The following is an 18,992-nucleotide window of genomic DNA, read 5'->3' on the forward strand; positions in this document are numbered from 1 at the left end:
ATGCACGTGGACTGGAAGGAGCAGTTTATTTCACTTTGATGTGATAAAAGTGGGTGTAACCTCGTTGGAAAACGCTTTTTTAGATTTCCAGTCGACCTATAACCAAACCAAGTGATATCACGCACACATGGGAGGACAGACTTAAATTCTGGTACCGACCTCAATATAAAAAGGAACACATTTCAACTCTCTGCTCTATGCGCTTGGTTTTGAAATGGCAAACAAGTAAATAAAAGATGAAGGCACCATGAACCAAAGCGTTTCAAGCGGAGGGCGATGCATATGCAGACATGGAAAGCTCGACAGGCCTGCAGTGCCTGGTTACGGTTGCTAAGATATGACTTGAGAAGGTTCCCACACACACACACTCACTTGGTATCTTCAAATTCCATTTGTCCTTGAACACGACGGCGAGTGTCAGACTTATTTTGAATGACCCTGGATTACCTCACAGCGGAGCGGCTCAAGTAGAAGGCGCCGCGTATCGCCGAGGGTTTGCATTCAAGCGGCGTGCGCTCAAAGGGCCTCTCAGATTTCTCCCTCCGCAACTTTTTCAAATGGACATGAAAGACGAGACGAGGGCCCGTCCCCGAGACGTCGCGCTATCAAAGCCGGCAAAGTGGAAAGACAAGAGCGATACCAAAGGATTGTAAACACACACGCACACACACACACATTCAGACTTCCAAAGCGGCGCCCACTGTGGGAACTGTTAAGACAAAAAAAGGACGAGGAGAAGAGATCTTAAAAAAAAAAAAAAAAAAAACTGACTGTTAACTGATACTGAAACTAAGCAATTGGGAGACAGCAGCCAATTTGAGAAGTTTAAAAAAAGAAAAAAAGTTCATCATCCCTGGAAAGAGAGTGACACTTCCAGAAAAAGTGACAAACTGAGAACTACGCCGAGCATTCGGTCACAGTGAGGCGTCACAAACCCCCCAAACCCCCCCCTCGGTTTCAGGAAATGTATTTTGGGATGCTCATAAATTACGAGCAAACAACCGGTTGGAGGACGCCACTATTGTTTCCCAAACGGAGGACTTTATTTCCCAATGGTCCCTTTGTATTACTTCAAAACGCTGCGGGTACTTTTTGTTATCAGCCTGTCGCTGAAATCTATCGGCTGTGTCGGTTAAGGAAGCACGTGGAAGTTAACACATTAACATAAACCGAGACAGTTGAAGAATAAAGCGAATAATTGCGTTTTATCACCTTTATTGATTTAAAATCATTTCCTTTACATAGAATAACGGGAGGCATCCTTCACCTAGATGCTTCACACAGAGACGCTGAAGCTACATATACGTAGCATATAGAAGCACGTTATAACATGAAACGTTATAGTTCCTCGTTAACATTGTTCACCTGTGTAACACGCAGCGTTTTTAGGAAAGCTCTGTGTTTATTTTTTCCCTTCCTTCTGAGTTTGACAGCACCAACTGTGAGCCTGCGTTACCCTCAGAGCGACCTGCTGCTGCGTCCTTGAAGCGCTCTCCTCCCGCTGAGTGACAGAGGAAGTGGAGGAGGGAGGAGGGGGGAGGGAGGGGTAGGGGGGGGGTCGTTCTCGGGAACGTGTCAATCATTCCGCGGCCACCGTCGACCTCGGATTGCCCTAAATTGACCTTAATTAACATCTCCAACCCCGGTGACCTTCTGACCCCCGCCGTCTCACACACACACACAAACCAACCTCCCGAGCGCCCATGTGGCCAATCCGCTCCCTGGTTCCCGAACTCACCTCTGGTCTGCTTCCCCCCTCACGTCCCCCCCAAACACCCCCCCACCCCAGGTTCTTATGAATTTACAAAGAGCCGGTATCAATAATGAATGGCCTCCTCCATCATTGACCGTGCTTTACATCACGAGGCTTTGGTGTTCCATTCCCACCCTTTGCTTTCTGAGTTCCATTACCTGTCCTGCGCTCACTTATTTGCCCGTTCATTTATTCAGGGTCTCTCTCTCTCTCTCCCCCCCTCCCTCTCTCTCTCTCGTCCTCTTCCAGGCTGTCAATCTGAGTGGAGGCAGAGCCGGCGAGGCGAGGCCGGGCGGTGGGAGGGTCGAGTGAGAAACTCGAGTGAAACCGAGCAATTTCAGCACGCGCACACCTGCCCCGATGTGCCTTCAGTATGAGGAGATGAGAGCCAGGTCCACTTACTCCCCCCTCCCCCCCCCCCACGCAGTCTGCATCAAAGGGAAGAAATAAAGAACGCCAAAGCTTCCTTTCTCTTGGCTTGGTTGAGGTGCATAAACCGCGTCTCGATGAGGTCACGGCTGCTACGAAGCTAATGCTAAACGCTAACACAACTTTACACCACCGCCGTGTCCCGTCGAGTTTATGTTCCTCTGACTCGCTCTCCCTCCGGGCCGGTTCTGTCCTTATCTCCTCTCGTTCCCTCGTAGGCCCCTCTTGTTCCCGCCATCTCAAACAAAACTCCACGCGCTGCGGGGAGGAGCGGGGGCCGCGCGCCGAGAGGCGATTGCCGAAGCATCAGAATACAAATCATCGACATTTCTTTACACAATGAGTCCCGTCTTCTCCCTTGTAGCGCATTTGTCCGTCTGACTCCCAACGCCCCTCTTCTTGTCCCGACAGCTTCCCATCACTCGCGTCCGCATCTCTTCCTGCCAAACTCTCCCTCCCTCCCCGCTCATTTCTTCTCTCCCTCTGCCTCCCCCCCCGTCCCTCCTGTATCTTGAGCTGCCAGTACCTGAGGGAAGAGGCCACCTGCGGACCGAGTGGAGAATCAGCCGACAGCTGTGTGCACACTCTCTCCGGTGGCCTTCAATTATTCACTGCCCCCCCCTCCCTCCCCCCTCCTTCCTCTCCCCCCTCTCTCCATCTTCACTCTGCCCTTTTCATCTCCCCCTGCCGTCTCTCCCCTTTGCCTCTCTGTTGCTTCTTCACACAGAGATGGCGTGTCTGCTCTCCCTCGCTCTGTCCATTCCTGTTATTCCCTCATTTAATCGCCCCCCCCGCCTCCCCCCGCTTGCCTCCCACCCTCCCTCCCCACACCCGACGTCCTCATCTTCTACTTTCCCTCCTGGATGCCGTTACACATTCACTCCATTTTCTCCCCTACTGCATCGGCCCAGCAGCTCCATACCTCCGCCTCACTAAGGCACTCCTTCGCTCTCCCTCCGTCTCCTCGCCTCTCCCTCTGTCCCATGCGTTTCCCCAAAGATTGATGACTCCCTGCCACGAGGCGAATGGGCCTGTTTAAAGATGCATGAGGCCAAGTTTTATCCTCTCCCCCTCCTCCCGACCGTCTCTTCTGACGGGCACCAGCCGCCTGTGCGAGAGGCTTCCCGGTGATCTCGCGGGCGGTCAGAGGCCACCTCCAAATAAGACAGCCGTTCTCCCCCTCCGAGCGCTTGTCGGGACGGCTGAGTGTTACGTATGGCGATCAGCTCGCTGACAGCGTGATAAATGACGGCGCCGGAGAGCCGCAGCTCATAAAGGCGGACAAAAAAAAAAAAAAAAAAAAGGGCCGGCGGATATCGATTTGACGCTGGGGCGAATCGACGGGGTGAGAAGCGCTGTGGCGAAAATAGATGAATAAAACTAAGTTTAAAGGCCGAGTCGTTCTTTTTTTTCCCTTTTCTTTTTATGAAGTGGGATGTAAAGAAGAGCCAACGGGAATGTTTGAAATGCGGAATGCACTCGGTCTAAAGGAGCATCAAGAGAACGTGGACGATAACCTACATCCTGTATGCATTTCATACCACTGTGTCAACACGGCCACAGCCCCCCCCCCCCAAAGGTCAACCCAGCCGCCTCTTACTGGAAGACGGTGCAAACAGTCAAAAACAAATATCTGGCTATTCATGCAGCTTTAGGTGCAGACTAAAAAAGATCGCCTCGGAAATACACTGTAAAAAAAAAAAAAAAAAAACTTGACTGATAAAATAATTTACCAGGAATCCTAAATATCAGGTGCAGCAGCAGGAGACGCTCGATACCGACGAGCAACACGCAGAGTATCGATCGGTCTGACGTCGCCATGTCAATAAGTTCCCGATGCTCTGAAGCGAGAGGTGAAGAGCACCGTCTCCTTGGAGGAAGCAGGTACAGGACGCTCCCTGTGAGATTTAACAATCTGTCCAATTTCTTTATTTTTTTTACTCGCCACGTCCCTTTAGATTCCCCTTAATAGCGTCGGTCCAGACGGGGACACAAAGTCATTACCGCCACAGAGATGTCGCGCAGCATCGCTTAAATAGCAAAGTATTCTGGGAGCGTTTAAGACATTCCGTATACTTCTGCACTTCTCACATCGCACATCGGTGTTTGTGAGGAGGAGGAGGAGGAGGACGGGCCTGTTTAGCGTAGCTTAGCATGACGACTGGATCCCGCGTGAAGCAACAAGCCAACATTTCGCTCTCCTGTGTTTTGCTAATACTTTAGCGTGTCACTCCACCGCAACTTTTCAAAATACAACATCTTTTCTTAATTTCTTTTCATCTGGTTCGAGGCAGCGCACTTCAGCTGACATCCCGTTGTTGGGAGAGATGAGACATGATGTCGATCTTCTGCCGTCTTGGTAAAATGTATTTCTGTACGTGTGGACACCTTGTAAATAGCTTTAGAGTGACGTCAAACCTCCAAATCGCACTGAAAATGTCCTTTAAGGCGGGGGCGGGGGACCAGAGGGACAACAGGAAGAGGCTGACAGGTGCTTTGCTTTAAATACGCCGCGTGAATTCTTGAGTCATGGCCACGGACGCGCGAGGTCGCAGAGACCCCTTTGACCCCCAAATTCAAAATCAGTTCGACCCCGAGCCCAAAGTGGAAAATCGCAGGAGACCTTCTCGTCGTCGTTTCCCCCTGGAGACACGACATTGACCTTTGACCTCTAAAAAGGACAGCGGGACCTACCTTCTCTCTCGGCTCGGAACGTGAAGGTCCGGAGGGCGGTGACCACCTCAAACTTGTTGTCGCCGAGTCCCCGCACCTGTCTCACGGCACTGGCCAGGACCATGCCTTTAGAGTACATCTCCTGCGGGGAGACGGGAGACACACGCGGTTATCATCAACTCGAGAGGACACACGCGCGCATGCTAAAGAATAGACACAGAACAGTGTCAATAGAGACAAATACTCCAGCGGGAAAACAAACTTCCCAAGTATATAAAAAAGAGACAAGCATGCTGGGGGGGGATTTGGGTGAAGTGGGAACGGGGCTTTTTGAGTGGGTGGGTGTGTGTATTGTTTCATCCCCCCCATGTTTTCCCCCCCCGGCAGCTCTAGCGGAGGTATCTAAATAAGGAGGGATGTTGCACTGGAGGCTTCATGACCCTCTTTACAACCTCCCTTGACAACGGCAATTAAAGTACTGGGTCATCGTCGATATGAAAAGGAGACGGAAGGAAGAGAAAGAGAGAGAAAAAGAAACTGGAAATCCAGAGTCAATATTATCCAAATTATTGTCGTACTTCTAGGACGGAGCGGCGGCGCCGTCGCATCAGTATTCACAATGTGAGTACAGCAGAGAAATGCCCTTAAAGCAGTGGGAAGAACCAGTCAGACTGTAATGATCTTCCAATACAGTGAGGGGGACGGGGGGGACGGGGGGGCAATCACTGGGCTCTAAAAAGAAAGAAAAAGAAAAGGGGGTCGCTGCAGACGTTGCATTATTCATGTCGATAATGTCATTATCATTGCAACGAATGAAAAAAAAAAAGAAAGAAAAAGAGCAACAGACTGTCTCTCTCTTCGGACTTGACCTGAATTTCCCTCCTCTGCCGTCCCGCGCGTGGGGGGGGGGGCAGTAACTTGGGGGGCGATTGCCGCGCTCAAAGCGCCGCGTCTCTGTCCCGCCACGTCCCGCAACCAAAAAGGCACCGAGCGAGGAGGCGAGGGGAGAGACGGAGGAGGCGAACCTCGCGTCTCCCTCTCGCCATCCTTAATTAAAGGGGGTGACCTCGCCCCGCCCGCGGCAGCCTATTCTTGGAGAGCACACGGCCCAAAATGCAGCAGCTGGCACAGAAATTAGGCTCATAAGAGGCCGAGGAGGCCCGAGAGAAGGAGCGTGGACAGGAAGAAGTCAGAGCGCTGCTGAGATACAATGGAGGAAACAACAGAGGAAGGAGCGGAGTCCACGACCACGGGGGAGGGGGGGGAGGAGGGAGGGAGGGAGGAGTCCAAATGAAGATGCCCAAGAGGGTCAGGGAGAGGGGGGGGGGGAGTTCTTCTCATATTAAAGCAGGATGTTAACAGTGGCAAGAAGTGGCTCAACCTAATTACCGACGGACCGCCTCCTGCGTTGCTCTCCCAAGGAGTTTCACACCAATCCCCCCCCCCCCCCCCCCCCACCTCCCTCCCTCCCTCGCTACTCTTCTCTCGCTCTATATTTAGATAGAAGTTATAGGAAGGTGAGGGAAGGAGTGTGTGCGTGTGTGTGTGAATGGATTAGCTTGGTAGCCGCGCGCAGCTAATTACACTCCGGAACGGGTTAGCGGTAATTAATTGTTTTAATTCTACTTTTGGGGTCATGAAGGAGACAGTTGTTTAATTGCGAATTGTGCATCTGTAAATAAACTCGACGAGCGGAGTTGTGGGGGGGCGCTGGAAAAGCGCTAACACACACACACACACACATAATGTTTATGGGCTAATCTTGGGAGGACGTACTGCCGAGGAAGCAATGAGGCCTCACTATCTCTCTTTCTCCAATAACAGACTCACCTGACTGGCCTCGCTCTGCCAAAGATCTCTCCCCCCTCCCCTCCCCTCCCACAATCACTCTGACCTCCCGCCCACTCCCAAACTCCCACATTCCGCTCATTCCAGCCATTCCTGCGTCGCCACCTCTCGCTCCACCCATCAATTATCACTTCGCAGGGTGGTGTCACATCATCGCCTAACTACTTCTTCTTCTTCTTCTTCCTCCATTTGGTGGAGCTGCGCTGGCTGGTTTCAAAAACAACTTGCTAAACTTCCGGAAACAATTAAAGGCAGAGCAATTGAGCTAAAGCCTACAATAATGGAGGCAGCGTGGGGATAAAGCAGGGAGGAGGTTTAGGGGGGGATGATTGGGGGGGTTACCACCAGCACGCAGTTACTGTTCCGGCGCCTCCAAAAGGACGCCACTTTCAATGGAGGCACGAGGACACCAGCTGGTGGGAACTGAGAACTGTTCTCCTCTTGAGAAAGTGCCTCTTTACTGTGGCGCGTTTCCCCCCAAGCGGGCAGGAGGACGGGGAGGACGGGGAGGCTGGGTTTGGGGGCGGGGGGGATGCGGCCTTCTAGCATGGAGCGGTTTTGTGACTCCCAAAAGGAGACGGAGCCTTGTCAAACCTTTGTCACAAGGGTTTTCTAACACATGCTAATTCAATACTGAGGCTGCACATCGACGCAACGCTCGGCGCCGTTTATGTTCTCACAGCGCCGGCGGTTTCACGTTTTTTGTTTTTTTTTGTTCAATCAATCTGTTCAATCTGTTTGCAGCCGTCGAGGAATCAATAAACTCGTTTTTGTTTGACGGAGGAGACGGCTGTATCTCGCCATCGTCACGTCTTCTTCTCCTCGGGTCCCTTATGAGGCCGTTTCCGCGTGCCGGGCGGAACACGCGCGTGTGCCTTTTTCCGCTTTTGTTTACGTTGCTCTTTCCCCAAAAGCCCCGCGGGCTTCCCCCGGTAAGCCGCTGTTTAATGTCACAGCGCTTGGAATTGTGGGTAACTCCCCGAGGCAACGTCTGCAGGAAGGCAGACTTACAGAAAGTGAGCATAAAAGAGCTCAAAGTGTCGGCGAGCGCCGCAGGGCGACGGCCGCTAACCCCTCGCGCTCGCTTGCCCTCCGAGTTTGAGAGCGTCCCGTCGTGAGCAGATTGGGCCTCGCCCGCCCCGCTTGAACCCGTTGCTGTCAACACAACCTCCTGTACAATCGGGGGGGGTTACGGCTCTCTATTCACGCTGCTTCCGAGCCTCGGTCAGCTCCCCGGGGCAAACATCCGGCGGCTCAGCAGGTGACAAGCTCCATTGTGTCGCATTGGGCTTCATTTATCTGTGATAACCTGGATGGTTTGAGCGTTTCACTGCTGAGGTTTAGAGACAAACAAAACAACCATTGTCTTGAATGTAGACAAAAGGGAACTGCTGAGAAGGGCGGCAGCGAGCCACACATTTCCCTTTCAATTCTACGTATCGACGAGTACGGCTTTCACAGCTAATGCTATGAAGAGAACAAGAGCGTGGGTGAGATACAAGGGAGGAAACAGATCAACAGAGGAAGAAGCAAGGTGTGGGGGGGGAGAGGAGGAGTCCAAATGAAGGGGGGGGGGGGGGGTTCTTCTCATATTAAAGCAGGATGTTAACAGTGGCTCAACCTAATCACAGACGGCCCGCCTCCAACACACCAACCCCACCAATCTTCTGGAGAGCCCCTTTCAATCCAAGGTGGTAAATGCCCCCCCCCCTTTCTCTGAGGACGAAGGTGAATTCAAATTCCTCACATTCCCACTGTGCAAGTATAGGAATTTTTGGATATTAAAAGATGATCAGGCCACAAAGCGCACAGGGAATCAAACCCAGAATGAGGCTTACAGATTGCTGCCAAAGACGTTTCATGCTTTTTTTTGTCGTGGAATTTGATGGGGGAAAAAAAGAAGCACTTGAGGTGTTACAGTAAGCGTCTGCGAGGGCATTTGGGGGGGGGGGGGGATTCACAGGAGGGGGGTTAGCAGGGGAGCTTTCGGGCTTTGGAAAAAGAGAGCTTTGCAGCGTCAGACCGACAGACAGATGCACCCAAAGACTGATCCCCGGTCCTAAAAACCTCATCTCCCCTTTTGGCCTCCTATTCAGCCTCCACGTTTCCCTCCCATCCTCTCATCTCTTACACCCCCCCCACCCTTCCCTCAAGCCATCCTCCACACTTCCCTGAAGCCAGGCTTAGGAATGTTTTCCTAAACTCACACACACACCGGGACCCTGAAGACAACATCTCAGCGTCCTCCCGAGTCAATCCCGTGTGTTGACGAAATCCGCCGAAAAGGGGGAGATTGACGCGGCAGAGAGGGAGAAGTGAGACCGAGGATCTCGCTACTCTCCCACGCCACCTCCGCTACCCCGGTGATGACATCACCGCGGCTGGAGACCTTCAAGCTGCGACTGCGATTAAGTGCGATTAGTTCCGTCTGAGGCTGGCAGATTCCAGGGGATTTTCAACTACAAAAAGCGGTTTCTTTCGGGGTGTTGAAAGAGGGAGAAAGGGACCGAGCATGGGAATGGTTTTGTGTCGAGGCATTTGGGGGGGAGGGATGAAGGCTGCACAGTGTGATCAAAGCACGAAAGACAAAACCATGTCGAGATCAAACTTTTATTTCGTTTAATGGTCCGATCTGGAGGTCCAGGGCAGGCTGCGCCAGTTCTGCCAGACGTGTGCGAACATTCAACCGACTTACAGATTTGAGGCAAACGGATTCCGCAGCTGGCTCCGAGTGGCTCAGCCACTGTGTTCAAAGCCGCGGGTTGCACTTCATTCCCATGGGTTTCAACTTTGTATTATCTAGCCACGTCGCCGTTGATGGCGTCATCGGGAATGATGGCAGTGCTGTGCGGTGATGACACCGTCGATTCGGGTAAATAATACAAAGTCCAAACCCATTTCAACCCGCCTTGCAAATTCAAGCTTGACGCTATGCGGCGACATTGAGCCACCGTTGAGGTACTACTTTACGTTAATTATTGCCCAAACTGCCAGTAGTTGAAGCCCCTGACTCGCTCCGTCTTCTGCCGGTGCAACGGAGCCTTACCAACCTGCACCGCCAGCCGCCGACTATTTCTGACACGTGCCACGATGCACCCAGCTGCCATCGCGGTGGAGGGGTGAGATGGAGAGATCGCGCCCGACCCTTCGGCCCTGCCGACTCAGACTAGGCGAGCGTAAAGTGCTGACTCGGCGGCCTCCCTGCCGACAACCTCCCTTGTCAACGGGGGAGGGAGGGGGGGGGGCACAGAGGGCTATAATTAGTAAGTGATTAATGAGCGGGTCTGCAGACATGTGCCACATCATCGATCGCGGCGTTGTGCAACAGGAAACGAGTCGGCCGTGGGAAAGGGCCGCCAAGGTCACGCGCGCACGGAGAGGAACGTGGTTGTTGTGGATGCATCAGACGCTCATTAGCAGGAACGTGAAGGCAAAGCACATGTCGGGTTAGGAACAGCAGTGTCACCCGGGCGTTAGAGGCCTTTCTGGAACGGATGACACCCGGGGACGACGAAGGTCTCACCCGGCTGTTACATGTGTTGTTGTTTGTGTTGGGGAATCTCTGGTTTCACGGTAACATCCACAGTCAGCGGTTGCAGCGCCGTTGCGTCATGATGTGCCGCGAGGGCAGATTGAGTTGCAAGCTCTGCAGGATGGAAGCTTTTTTTAGGGGGGGGGGTGATGACTGAAAACACATCCGGGGGGGGGGGGGAGATTAAATATTCAAGAGCGTCCAGAATCAGGGAGCGTACTCCTCAAATCAGACACGGACCCTCATCTAAATGAAGTTCTGTCTTCTGCTCTCCACAATCCCAGCACAGATGCCACGGCAGCGATACCAAATGGTTGCAAACCAAACAGGTGGAGGTGAAACTGCCACACTGCTTTTCTGCCCCCCCATGCACACACCCCCACAAAACCTTTCCCTCCCTCTGAATGAGCCACGCAACGCCGAGCTGTCAGACAGGAGGAGAATGACGAGGGAGGCACCGGGGGAGAGAAATGCTGAGCGCGGGCAAAGACAGAGAGAGAGAGAGACAGAGAGAGAAGTCTCCCCCCTCCGACCCCCCCCCCCCTTCTACCTCGGGGGAACTGGTCAGGTGCCAACGTGCTTCTCCTATACGGCTGATGCCGATGACGAAGAGGAGGAAGAGGAAGGAGAGAAGGGAGGCTGTGTCCCCCGCCCTTACTGTACCTTGTCGTTGTTGTAGTAGGCCAGACTGTCGCCGTCCAATCTCACCCACCTCCTTTGAAAAACACAGTTCCTGCAGAGAGAAGGAGCACATTCAATCCGTACATCTCGGGAGGGTTTTTTTTTTGTGCGAAAAACTACTTGGGCGCGAAAGGAGCCGTCACAGCGGGAGGCACAGGATGCTAAAGCTGCGCTGAACAGGTACTCATATTTCATCAAGTACCATTGATTTATTAATGTCAAGAGTTGTATCAGCAGCTGTCAATTAGCATAATGAAAACAAATGGGCACTTTTAATTTGAATATTCAACAGCCACGGGCGGTTTGCCAAATCTATGCAAATGGAGGAGCGAGGGGAGAAACGGGAAAAATAATAAATAAAAGGGAGGAAGGAAGCCAATGATGGATGGCTTCGGGTTTGGTGGAGCAAGTTGCTGAGAGAGAGAAATAGATGTTGTGCCGCCAGGAGAAGCCAAACTAAGTGGAGGGCCAACATATTTAGCATCTCAATACCAGGAGGTTATCTCCTCTCCTTCGGTTGCAACTGCGCGTTATGGATGGATGTACTGCAGGCATCTGTATCCAACACCATCCATCACCCTCCAACGTTAGAAGGCACACGGGGGAGGAGGAGGAACGAGGGAGGGGCCTCCTCCTCCTCCTCCTCCTCCTCCTCCTCCTCCTCCTCCTCCTCCTCCTCCTCCTCCTCCTCCTCCTCCTCCTCCTCCTCCTCCTCCTCCTCCTCCTCCTCCTCCTCCTCCTCCTCCTCCTCCTCCTCCTCCTCCTCCTCCTCCTCCTCCTCCTCCTCCTCCTCCTCCTCCTCCTCCGACCTACCCTTGGGGGGAGAGCTTGTCCAGCCAGCCCACTTTGAGCACCTGGTGTTTGGGGGCCCCGTAGAAGCAGGCGTAGGGCGAGATGTCGGGCAGGGCGGCGCCCGTCCCGCCGCCGGGGGCGTCCGCGGCCTCCGAGTAGAGGTCGCACTCCACCATCACCAAGGAGCCGGCGTCGGGGGCAGCCGGCCCCACGGCGGGACCCTCGGGGCCTTGGCCGGCGGCGCCGGTTTCACACGCCGGCTTCACGGTTGAGTATTCGTCGGTGTCCGAGTCCGCCGGTTTGGGGGCGGGGGGGAGAAATTTTTCCTTGGATTGTTTCCGCTCAGGCATCTTCTTTCTGGAGGAGCAGAGATGACAAACGACTGGCCTGACAACGTGATGTATACATTTCTTTTTCTTTTTAAACAGAACAGAAGTTTAGTTGTTTTTTTATTATGTGCTCTAACTACTTACTGAACAACAACAACAACAACAACAACTCACACAGCCAATAAACAACTTGTACAACATGGTAAAATCAATGAATTGATTAAATCTAGAAGTGGTTATTATTGTTTGAGACATGTTAACCATTTCAACATGGCTTCCAGTATTCATGCTAAGCTAAGCTAATTCCCTTCGACTCTAGTATAACTAGACACGGTGGTTACGATCACATCTTCATCTCGTGAAACGACATGAAAGTAAATGGCCGAATGATATGATGAAACAGTCGTGTGAAATGTATACCGACAGCCCAAAATGTGTTCATGCCATTTACAATGCCGTGTACTTTGTGCCGACCCTTCATTTTTTATGGAATAAGCTCACGCATCGGTTTGCACCACACCTCAGTTTCCTCTGTTTCATCTTGTCCTTGAAGCCCCTCTGCCGCTGGTCTGTGGCGCCGCGGCCCTGCGGAGCACACGGGAGGTTAGCGCGGGTTCACGTGGCCGTGGCCCGCCGCCGTTTCACTCTGGTCACTCTGCTGTGACAACGCGTCGACTCAAGGGGAAGCTCCGGGGTGAGCGTGTGGCCTGTGGTCGGAGATCTGAGAAGCGTTGGTTCCTCTTTGGCGACGCGGCCGCTTGTGCGCCGCCTTCTTACCTGAGTGCTTTCGGGGTTGTTGTACAGGAACAGCTCTCCGTAGGGAGCGATGACCGTCGGCGCTCTCTGCAGTGGAGCTGAAAACAGACACAGGCAGGTTTTGGTGGGGGCGGGGGTTACTTGGCCTTGAATGAAGACTCGCGGGACGCGGCGTGGAGGCCTAAGCGTGGTGCATGAGAGTGACGGGCCCCCCCCCCCCAAAAAAAAGAAAACCACTCAGGTGTTAAAGCGCCATTTGATTAAACCGACTCATTGATCTGAATAAACGTGAACACACTTGATCCCTGGGAGCCGTAAACTAATTACATTTCGGTTTCAGCGCGCCTGTCTCGCTCTGCCGCGGCCCTTTCCCTCGCCGCAAGCGGGGAGTCTGTTCCCCTTCGGCGTGTCCCCGCCACGCCGCGTGCCAGGGCCATTTCTCTCAGTCGCGGCTGCTGCGTGGGGTACGGAGGGGGCGGCGGGCACAACAAAAAGGATGGAGAGCGGAGAGACTCCGTCCAGACACTATTAGTCTGGAGACCCGGGGCCGCCGTGCGTGGGCCGCAGCCTGTCACTGTGAAAAATGACACCACCCTCTCCTGGGGACTGGGAGGGCCGAAAGACGCCGCTGAGGGGCAACACACACACACTCACACAGATAGAGAAGCAGAAAAGCACGCGATCAAAAGCACCCTCGGACACGTGAAGACGCCCACGGGACAAAACGCAGACGTAAAAAGGATGGACAGTGGAGTAAGTGCAGAGTGGATGTTCTACTTCTGAAGGCTTCCACGCCATTAGAGAAAGGAGGGGGGGGCGGGGACAAAAGGGCAATGGCTCTGAGGAGGGAGGGGGGAGGGGCGGGTTTACTGGCCGGCGGCGGCCATCATCTATCGGCCCGACCTTGGGGCCGCTGCTCGCGGGTTCTCTCCGATGGGCCCGAGGGCCACAACGCCGCTGTGCTCCGTTCCTGTCGGATCGCCTCGCTTCCTCCCTCGCCGGTTCTGCTGCTTCTTTAACCGGACCCTCTCTCTCTTTCCCTGCTATGCTGTCGGGGACGTGTTTTACCCACTTTCTTTATCGTCTTGTGGATGGCGATGACAACGAGGGCTTGTTTTGCATGTTTCCATGGTGGCTGTTCCTCCTGGAATAATATGCTGGACCATACTGAAAAACATCCCCTGAAGAAGTGCGCATGCAGGGGTCACAGTGAGGGTCAACACGTCCTTAAACGCTGCTGGGGAACGGGTTGAACTAGAGTGTGTCTTACAAAGTAGCCTAACAAGGGCAACGTTTGGTATTAGTCGCCAATGGAACCGTGTTCTTCGTGAGCTTCTTGGATCTGCCGAGGTGTCGATTAGCATTCAGCGGCGAGCTTGTGTGCTTGAACAGCGGGAGGCTTCCGGATCTCATCTCGGGAGTAAACTCTGTGCTGGGGTTGAAATGACATGTCAAACCGCTCCAGTCGAGCTCCCCACGTCCCCGCTCAGGGGCCTGCTTTGCATCCACCTCCTCGTCCTCCCTCCCAAACCCACACAGCTCCCGCTCCTCTCAAGTCTCGCTCCCCGTCTTGTTCCTCCTGGAGAAAAAGTTGCAGGGAAAAACACACACACACACACACACGTGTACCAAGAGACTGCTGCGGCACACGGAACAAGGAGCCGAAAGAGAAACGTGAAGGGAGGGAGTGAGTGAAGGAAGTGATGGCGACCCGCGAGAAGACAAGTGGAAGCATTCTCAGAGACCCCGGGAGACAACCCGTGTCTACCTCCACACAGACAAGACCCGAGGGGTCGAGCAATCCCAACGCAGGCAGCGAGGGAACGGGGGGAGGTTGGTGGGCTCAAAGCGGATTTGTCCCGGTTGTAGTACAAGCCTGTGTGTTGTTAGCAAAGTTAAACAACTTCTAATAAAAAAAATAAAAAGAGAAGAAAAGAAACTGGCTGACAGGAATACCCAGCAGGCTCTCGCTGAGGAGACGCAATGCGAGGAGTGTGTGGGTGAGTGCATGTGGGGGAGAGGGGGGGGGGGGGGGGGGGTGAAGATACCCCCACCCCCACTCCCTCCGTCTCCCTCGTTTCATCCGGGAAAACAACAGCACCGCCGGATGAAATATTCATGGCAGACACGACGGAGCATCTCAGATTTAAAAAAAAAAGATGGCGTACCTTCCCGTGTGCCGTCGCCACCGGTGGGACCTTCGGCGGCGGCGGCCAGGTGTTCGGGGCCGGATGTTCGCCTGCTCCTGAGGAGGACGACAGACGAGGTGAGTTAGAAACCGGCAGAGCGGAGCGTGGGAAACGATGACGGCGACACCGTTTAGAAGAAGAAGGAGGAAAGAGGGAAAAAAAACACACACACACACAAATGCCCTTCAGAATGGAGATGTGCAACTGAGGAAAGTTGGTTTCCCAGTTTGAAAGTTCATGGTCAGGATGAGGTGCATCAATGTACACGTAATGCAGAACTGAAAATGAAAACCTGGGCTTCTCCGTTTGCGCTAATCGGATATTCATTCGGCGTGCATTCCCATTTCTCCAGGTGCTTCTCGCCGCGCTCCTCTAACTTCTTTGAAAAGTCCGCCAAGACGTTTCATCAAGTCAAACTTTGCACTCGAAGGAATAAAAGTTCAAACTTTCTGGGGAAAACACCCTTCATTGCTTTCATCGCGAGAGGTAAGCGGGACGATTGATACCGCTTTCATCGTGTGGCGCCAGACACGCCGCCACGCCGCAGTCTCAAAAGGCCCGAACCCGCCCCCCCTCCTTTTAAAATCGAAGCCATTACCTCTCCGGAAGCGGCGGGGCGGGGAGGTCCGGGATTTCCGGGACGGGCCGGTGCCTCAGCCGGTAGGAGTGGGTGATCCGCGGGCCCGCGGGAGCCATGGGGGTGGCCGCGTAGATGGAGTTGTCCACCATGTCGCCCTGAAACAGAAACCGGTCCTCGGGGAAGGAGTGGGCGCTGCGCGGCGAGGGGCCCTCCGAGGAAATCTCCCTGTCGGAGGCGGACTCGGAGATGGCGAGCGACTCGCAGCTGCTGGTGCTGCTGGTGGAGAAGGACGCGGCGGCGGCAGGGACACCGGGTCGCTCCGGCTGGGCTCGCTGGATGTTCCGGGGGTCGCGCGGGGCCGGTTGCGGCGGCCGGGCGTCCCCGCTCCGGGCTCCCAGTCCGGCTCCCGGAGGCAGGGTTCGACTCCCCTCTGCCTCGCGGCCCCTCGTCTCCTTTGGCTGATGCTGACACGACGTGCCCCTCCTCTTGTCCTTCAGGAAGATGTGCCTCGGGTGCGGCACGGGCCTCCCGCGAACCGTCCCGCTCGCCTCCTCTCCCCTTTCGTCCTCCCCCTCCTCCTCGCCGCCGCCGCTCGCCTCCTTCACCCCCAGTGCTTCCAGACTGCGGAGGACGCGCCTGCGGTGGCCCGTGGGAAACACCTTCAGCCCCAGGAGCTGATTGTCGGTGAGGTGCTTGCAGTCCTTCAGAGCTCCGTAGCCTCCTCGCTGGAAGTACGCGGCGTACTGGGACAGGCGGAGGGCGGAGAGCCACTCGGCGATCTCCTGGCTGGGCTCCGCGGGCTCCGACATGATGCTCTGGTCTCACCGCCGCCACATCGGGAGCTCGCTCAGGAGGATCCGGACGCCCGGCGTCAAACTGTTGACAAAAAGGGCAAAATAGGTTCTGTAACAGAAAATTCTAAATTTATCTGGTTCCTCAAAAGTGATATGTATTGCTTTCTTTGTGGATAGATCTGCAGGTCTGCATGTACTTGAGGTTTGACTTTCACTTCCTGTCCATTTCTGACGACACCTCGTCAAAGAAAAGCAGCCTTCTTTACGGCGAACCGCGGCCACTACCCGGAGGAAGAGCAGAGGAAGTAAATAAAACTCAGCGAGGTGCTCGTGGAAGAGCCCCTGAACGCACCGATTCTCCCATTCAAGTATTTCAAAAATGATCACGGCAAGCAGAAATAAGCCCGAGCCCCGAATGTCATTCCAAAATACCGGGAACTGGACGTGATGTTTGGAAAACTAAATCACACGCTGCTCAAGGATATACGCACAGTGTAGTAGGGGATGTTTTTGAAAACCATCAACACTGTGAAAATCATTCGCTCATGATATCATTTTCTGATCCGTCTTCCATTCACACCTTCGTGCTCCACACTTTCTTTCCCTTTACACAAATCTCGATTTGCAGCACTGCACAAGATGAAACAGCAGGAAGCAGCAAGAGCGGTGAAGAAACAGCGCAGTTACAGCGCAAGACACTCACCTTAAGGTTCGATACTTGATGACACACGAGGCGGATTCCTGCGGAAAGGCAGACGGACGCCGTCTCCTTCACGAGCGGAGTTTCAACAACAAAAAGGGTCAGAGCTTTACTTACAGACCACCATTGGAATTTCAAGCTATCGTCAGAAGTCCGTCGCTTCAAAGTCGAGAACTAATTAATTGTGTGACAGAACAGCGCTCTCTCTCTCTCTCGCTCTCACACACACACACTCACAGTTAGACACTTCAACATCTTGCCAAGTGCACTTCTCTTTTGGGTTGCAAGCCCACGGCGCTCGAGGGACACAAAGTGTTACTTCTGCTTTCAAGTGGGCACAATCGTGTGGCTTAACGTGTGAACAAGCCGTTCACTGAGCACGCAGGACCGGAAACCCCCCTTGAGATCACTTTTTATATATATATATATATATATATATATATATACACATAGGCACCTCAAACTATGGAGGATGAATAAGCTCTTCCCCTTTAGCACGGGGGCTATTTCTGGACTGATAAGTAAGTTCTCAGAATGTTACGTTGTGTTCCTGGATGCTGTGCAGAACCGTCTTATTATTACGTGGCCACGTCGCTTAGTTAGCTGAAACGTGTTTCTTCCTCGCTTCAGTCCTCGCCGTGGACCATCACGCCGGCTTCTGTCACCATTTGACCTGACCTGCTCCTCACTTCTGCCTTCTGCCGCTTATATGCCCCCCCCACACACACACACACACACACACACACACACACACACACACAGGCGGTTAAGATCATTAACAGGAGCAAAAAGAGAACTTTGAAAGAGTTCAAAAAAAGTTGCACATCTACATGGCGACATATGTAAGGTGTGTGTGTGTGTGTGTGTGTGTGTGTGTGTGCAGACATAAACATTCAAACGGAAGGCAAGAAGGCAGCACACACATTTATGTTGTGACTAAAACAGCAAGGCCTATATGTAATATAAGATTCTGTGCAAAAAGAAACTACGTGAGAGAGCGTGGTGCCGGCTAAAGGGGGAATGGGGGGGATGTTCCACCCACTAAGCACACTACAGGTATGGTACAACAATGAGTCATCGCATGCACGCCCACGCATGCGCACTAGCGCACACACACACACACGCACACACCAAGCGCATCATATTTCTGCACGCACACACACACGCGCACGCACACCCTCTCAGCCAACCAGCTCGGGGCAAAGTGCAATGGCTTGTCTTCCTTTCCTAGTTTGGCGCAAAGCAACACCTGGGCACGCTTGTCCTGCTTGATTAATAACCCCTTCAATATGCATGACGTTTATTCACGAAAACATAATAAAGCACGTTTGTTAGGAGTGTCAAAGGTTAACCGTGTTGACAGCACGTGCGGTGTGCGTCCGTTAATGTTTAATAAAACAAGGTAAAAACGCCACTAGTATACAAGCTTAAGTGTGAGTGACGCAGTTTGACTCCCCCCCACCTGGTAAATTAACGCTCAACACAAAATCCAAACGACGCTTATTTAACTCGAGCTTAACATTAGTTCCCGTTCTGCGACACTAAATCCGGGGTGTTTACGTCACACGTTGTAGCGTGTCAGGTGTGTGTGTGTGTGTGTGTGTGTGTGTGTGTGTGTGTGTTTTTTAAAAAGGCTTACCTGCGGCTTAAGACGCGAGAGGGCACCTCACGCGCTCTCCGCACGCTGCTTCGCGCGCTCCCCTGCGTCCGCTTTTCTCTTTTTTCTTTCTTTCTTTCTTTCTTTCTTCCTTTCTTTTGTTTTTTTCGTGCTGCGGTCTTTTCGTTCCGCGTGGTTGGCCACGCCCATTCCCGCGCCTTTCCTGGCCTCCTACCTGCAATTTGTTAAGTAAGCGCGAGCCTGTCCCGACAGGAGAGAAGTACCTCAAACGCTCCTGCAACGTCATCGGCAAGCGGGCGAAGAAGCGAAGATTTGCAT

At 53.4% G+C, this 18,992-nt stretch overlaps 1 protein-coding gene across 6 annotated transcripts in view; it reads right to left on the reverse strand.

Moving 5' to 3' along the window:
* The window catches only part of arap2 (ArfGAP with RhoGAP domain, ankyrin repeat and PH domain 2), a 73,023-nt gene extending 54,031 nt beyond the window's left edge, over nt 1-18,992 (reverse strand). Inside the window, exons 1-10 of one of the 6 annotated variants that reach the window (XM_078107132.1) lie at nt 18,696-18,835; nt 17,060-17,125; nt 16,554-16,637; nt 15,581-16,438; nt 14,962-15,038; nt 12,815-12,891; nt 12,558-12,622; nt 11,730-12,065; nt 10,899-10,968; nt 4,877-4,997 (exon numbers count right to left, since the gene is read on the reverse strand). In XM_078107132.1, coding sequence (XP_077963258.1) covers nt 4,877-4,997; nt 10,899-10,968; nt 11,730-12,065; nt 12,558-12,622; nt 12,815-12,891; nt 14,962-15,038; nt 15,581-16,371 — 1,537 coding nt within the window. In that variant the 5' untranslated portion in view covers nt 16,372-16,438; nt 16,554-16,637; nt 17,060-17,125; nt 18,696-18,835. Of the gene's footprint in view, nt 1-4,876; nt 4,998-10,898; nt 10,969-11,729; nt 12,066-12,557; nt 12,623-12,814; nt 12,892-14,961; nt 15,039-15,580; nt 16,439-16,553; nt 16,638-17,059; nt 17,357-17,513; nt 17,777-18,695 lie in introns of those variants that run through there. The other 5 variants (XM_078107134.1, XM_040181473.2, XM_078107133.1 and 2 more) reach the window with 5 other exon arrangements.

This window comes from Gasterosteus aculeatus, chromosome 7 (assembly GCF_964276395.1).
Source record: "Gasterosteus aculeatus chromosome 7, fGasAcu3.hap1.1, whole genome shotgun sequence".
Classification (NCBI taxonomy): Eukaryota; Metazoa; Chordata; class Actinopteri; order Perciformes; family Gasterosteidae; genus Gasterosteus; species Gasterosteus aculeatus.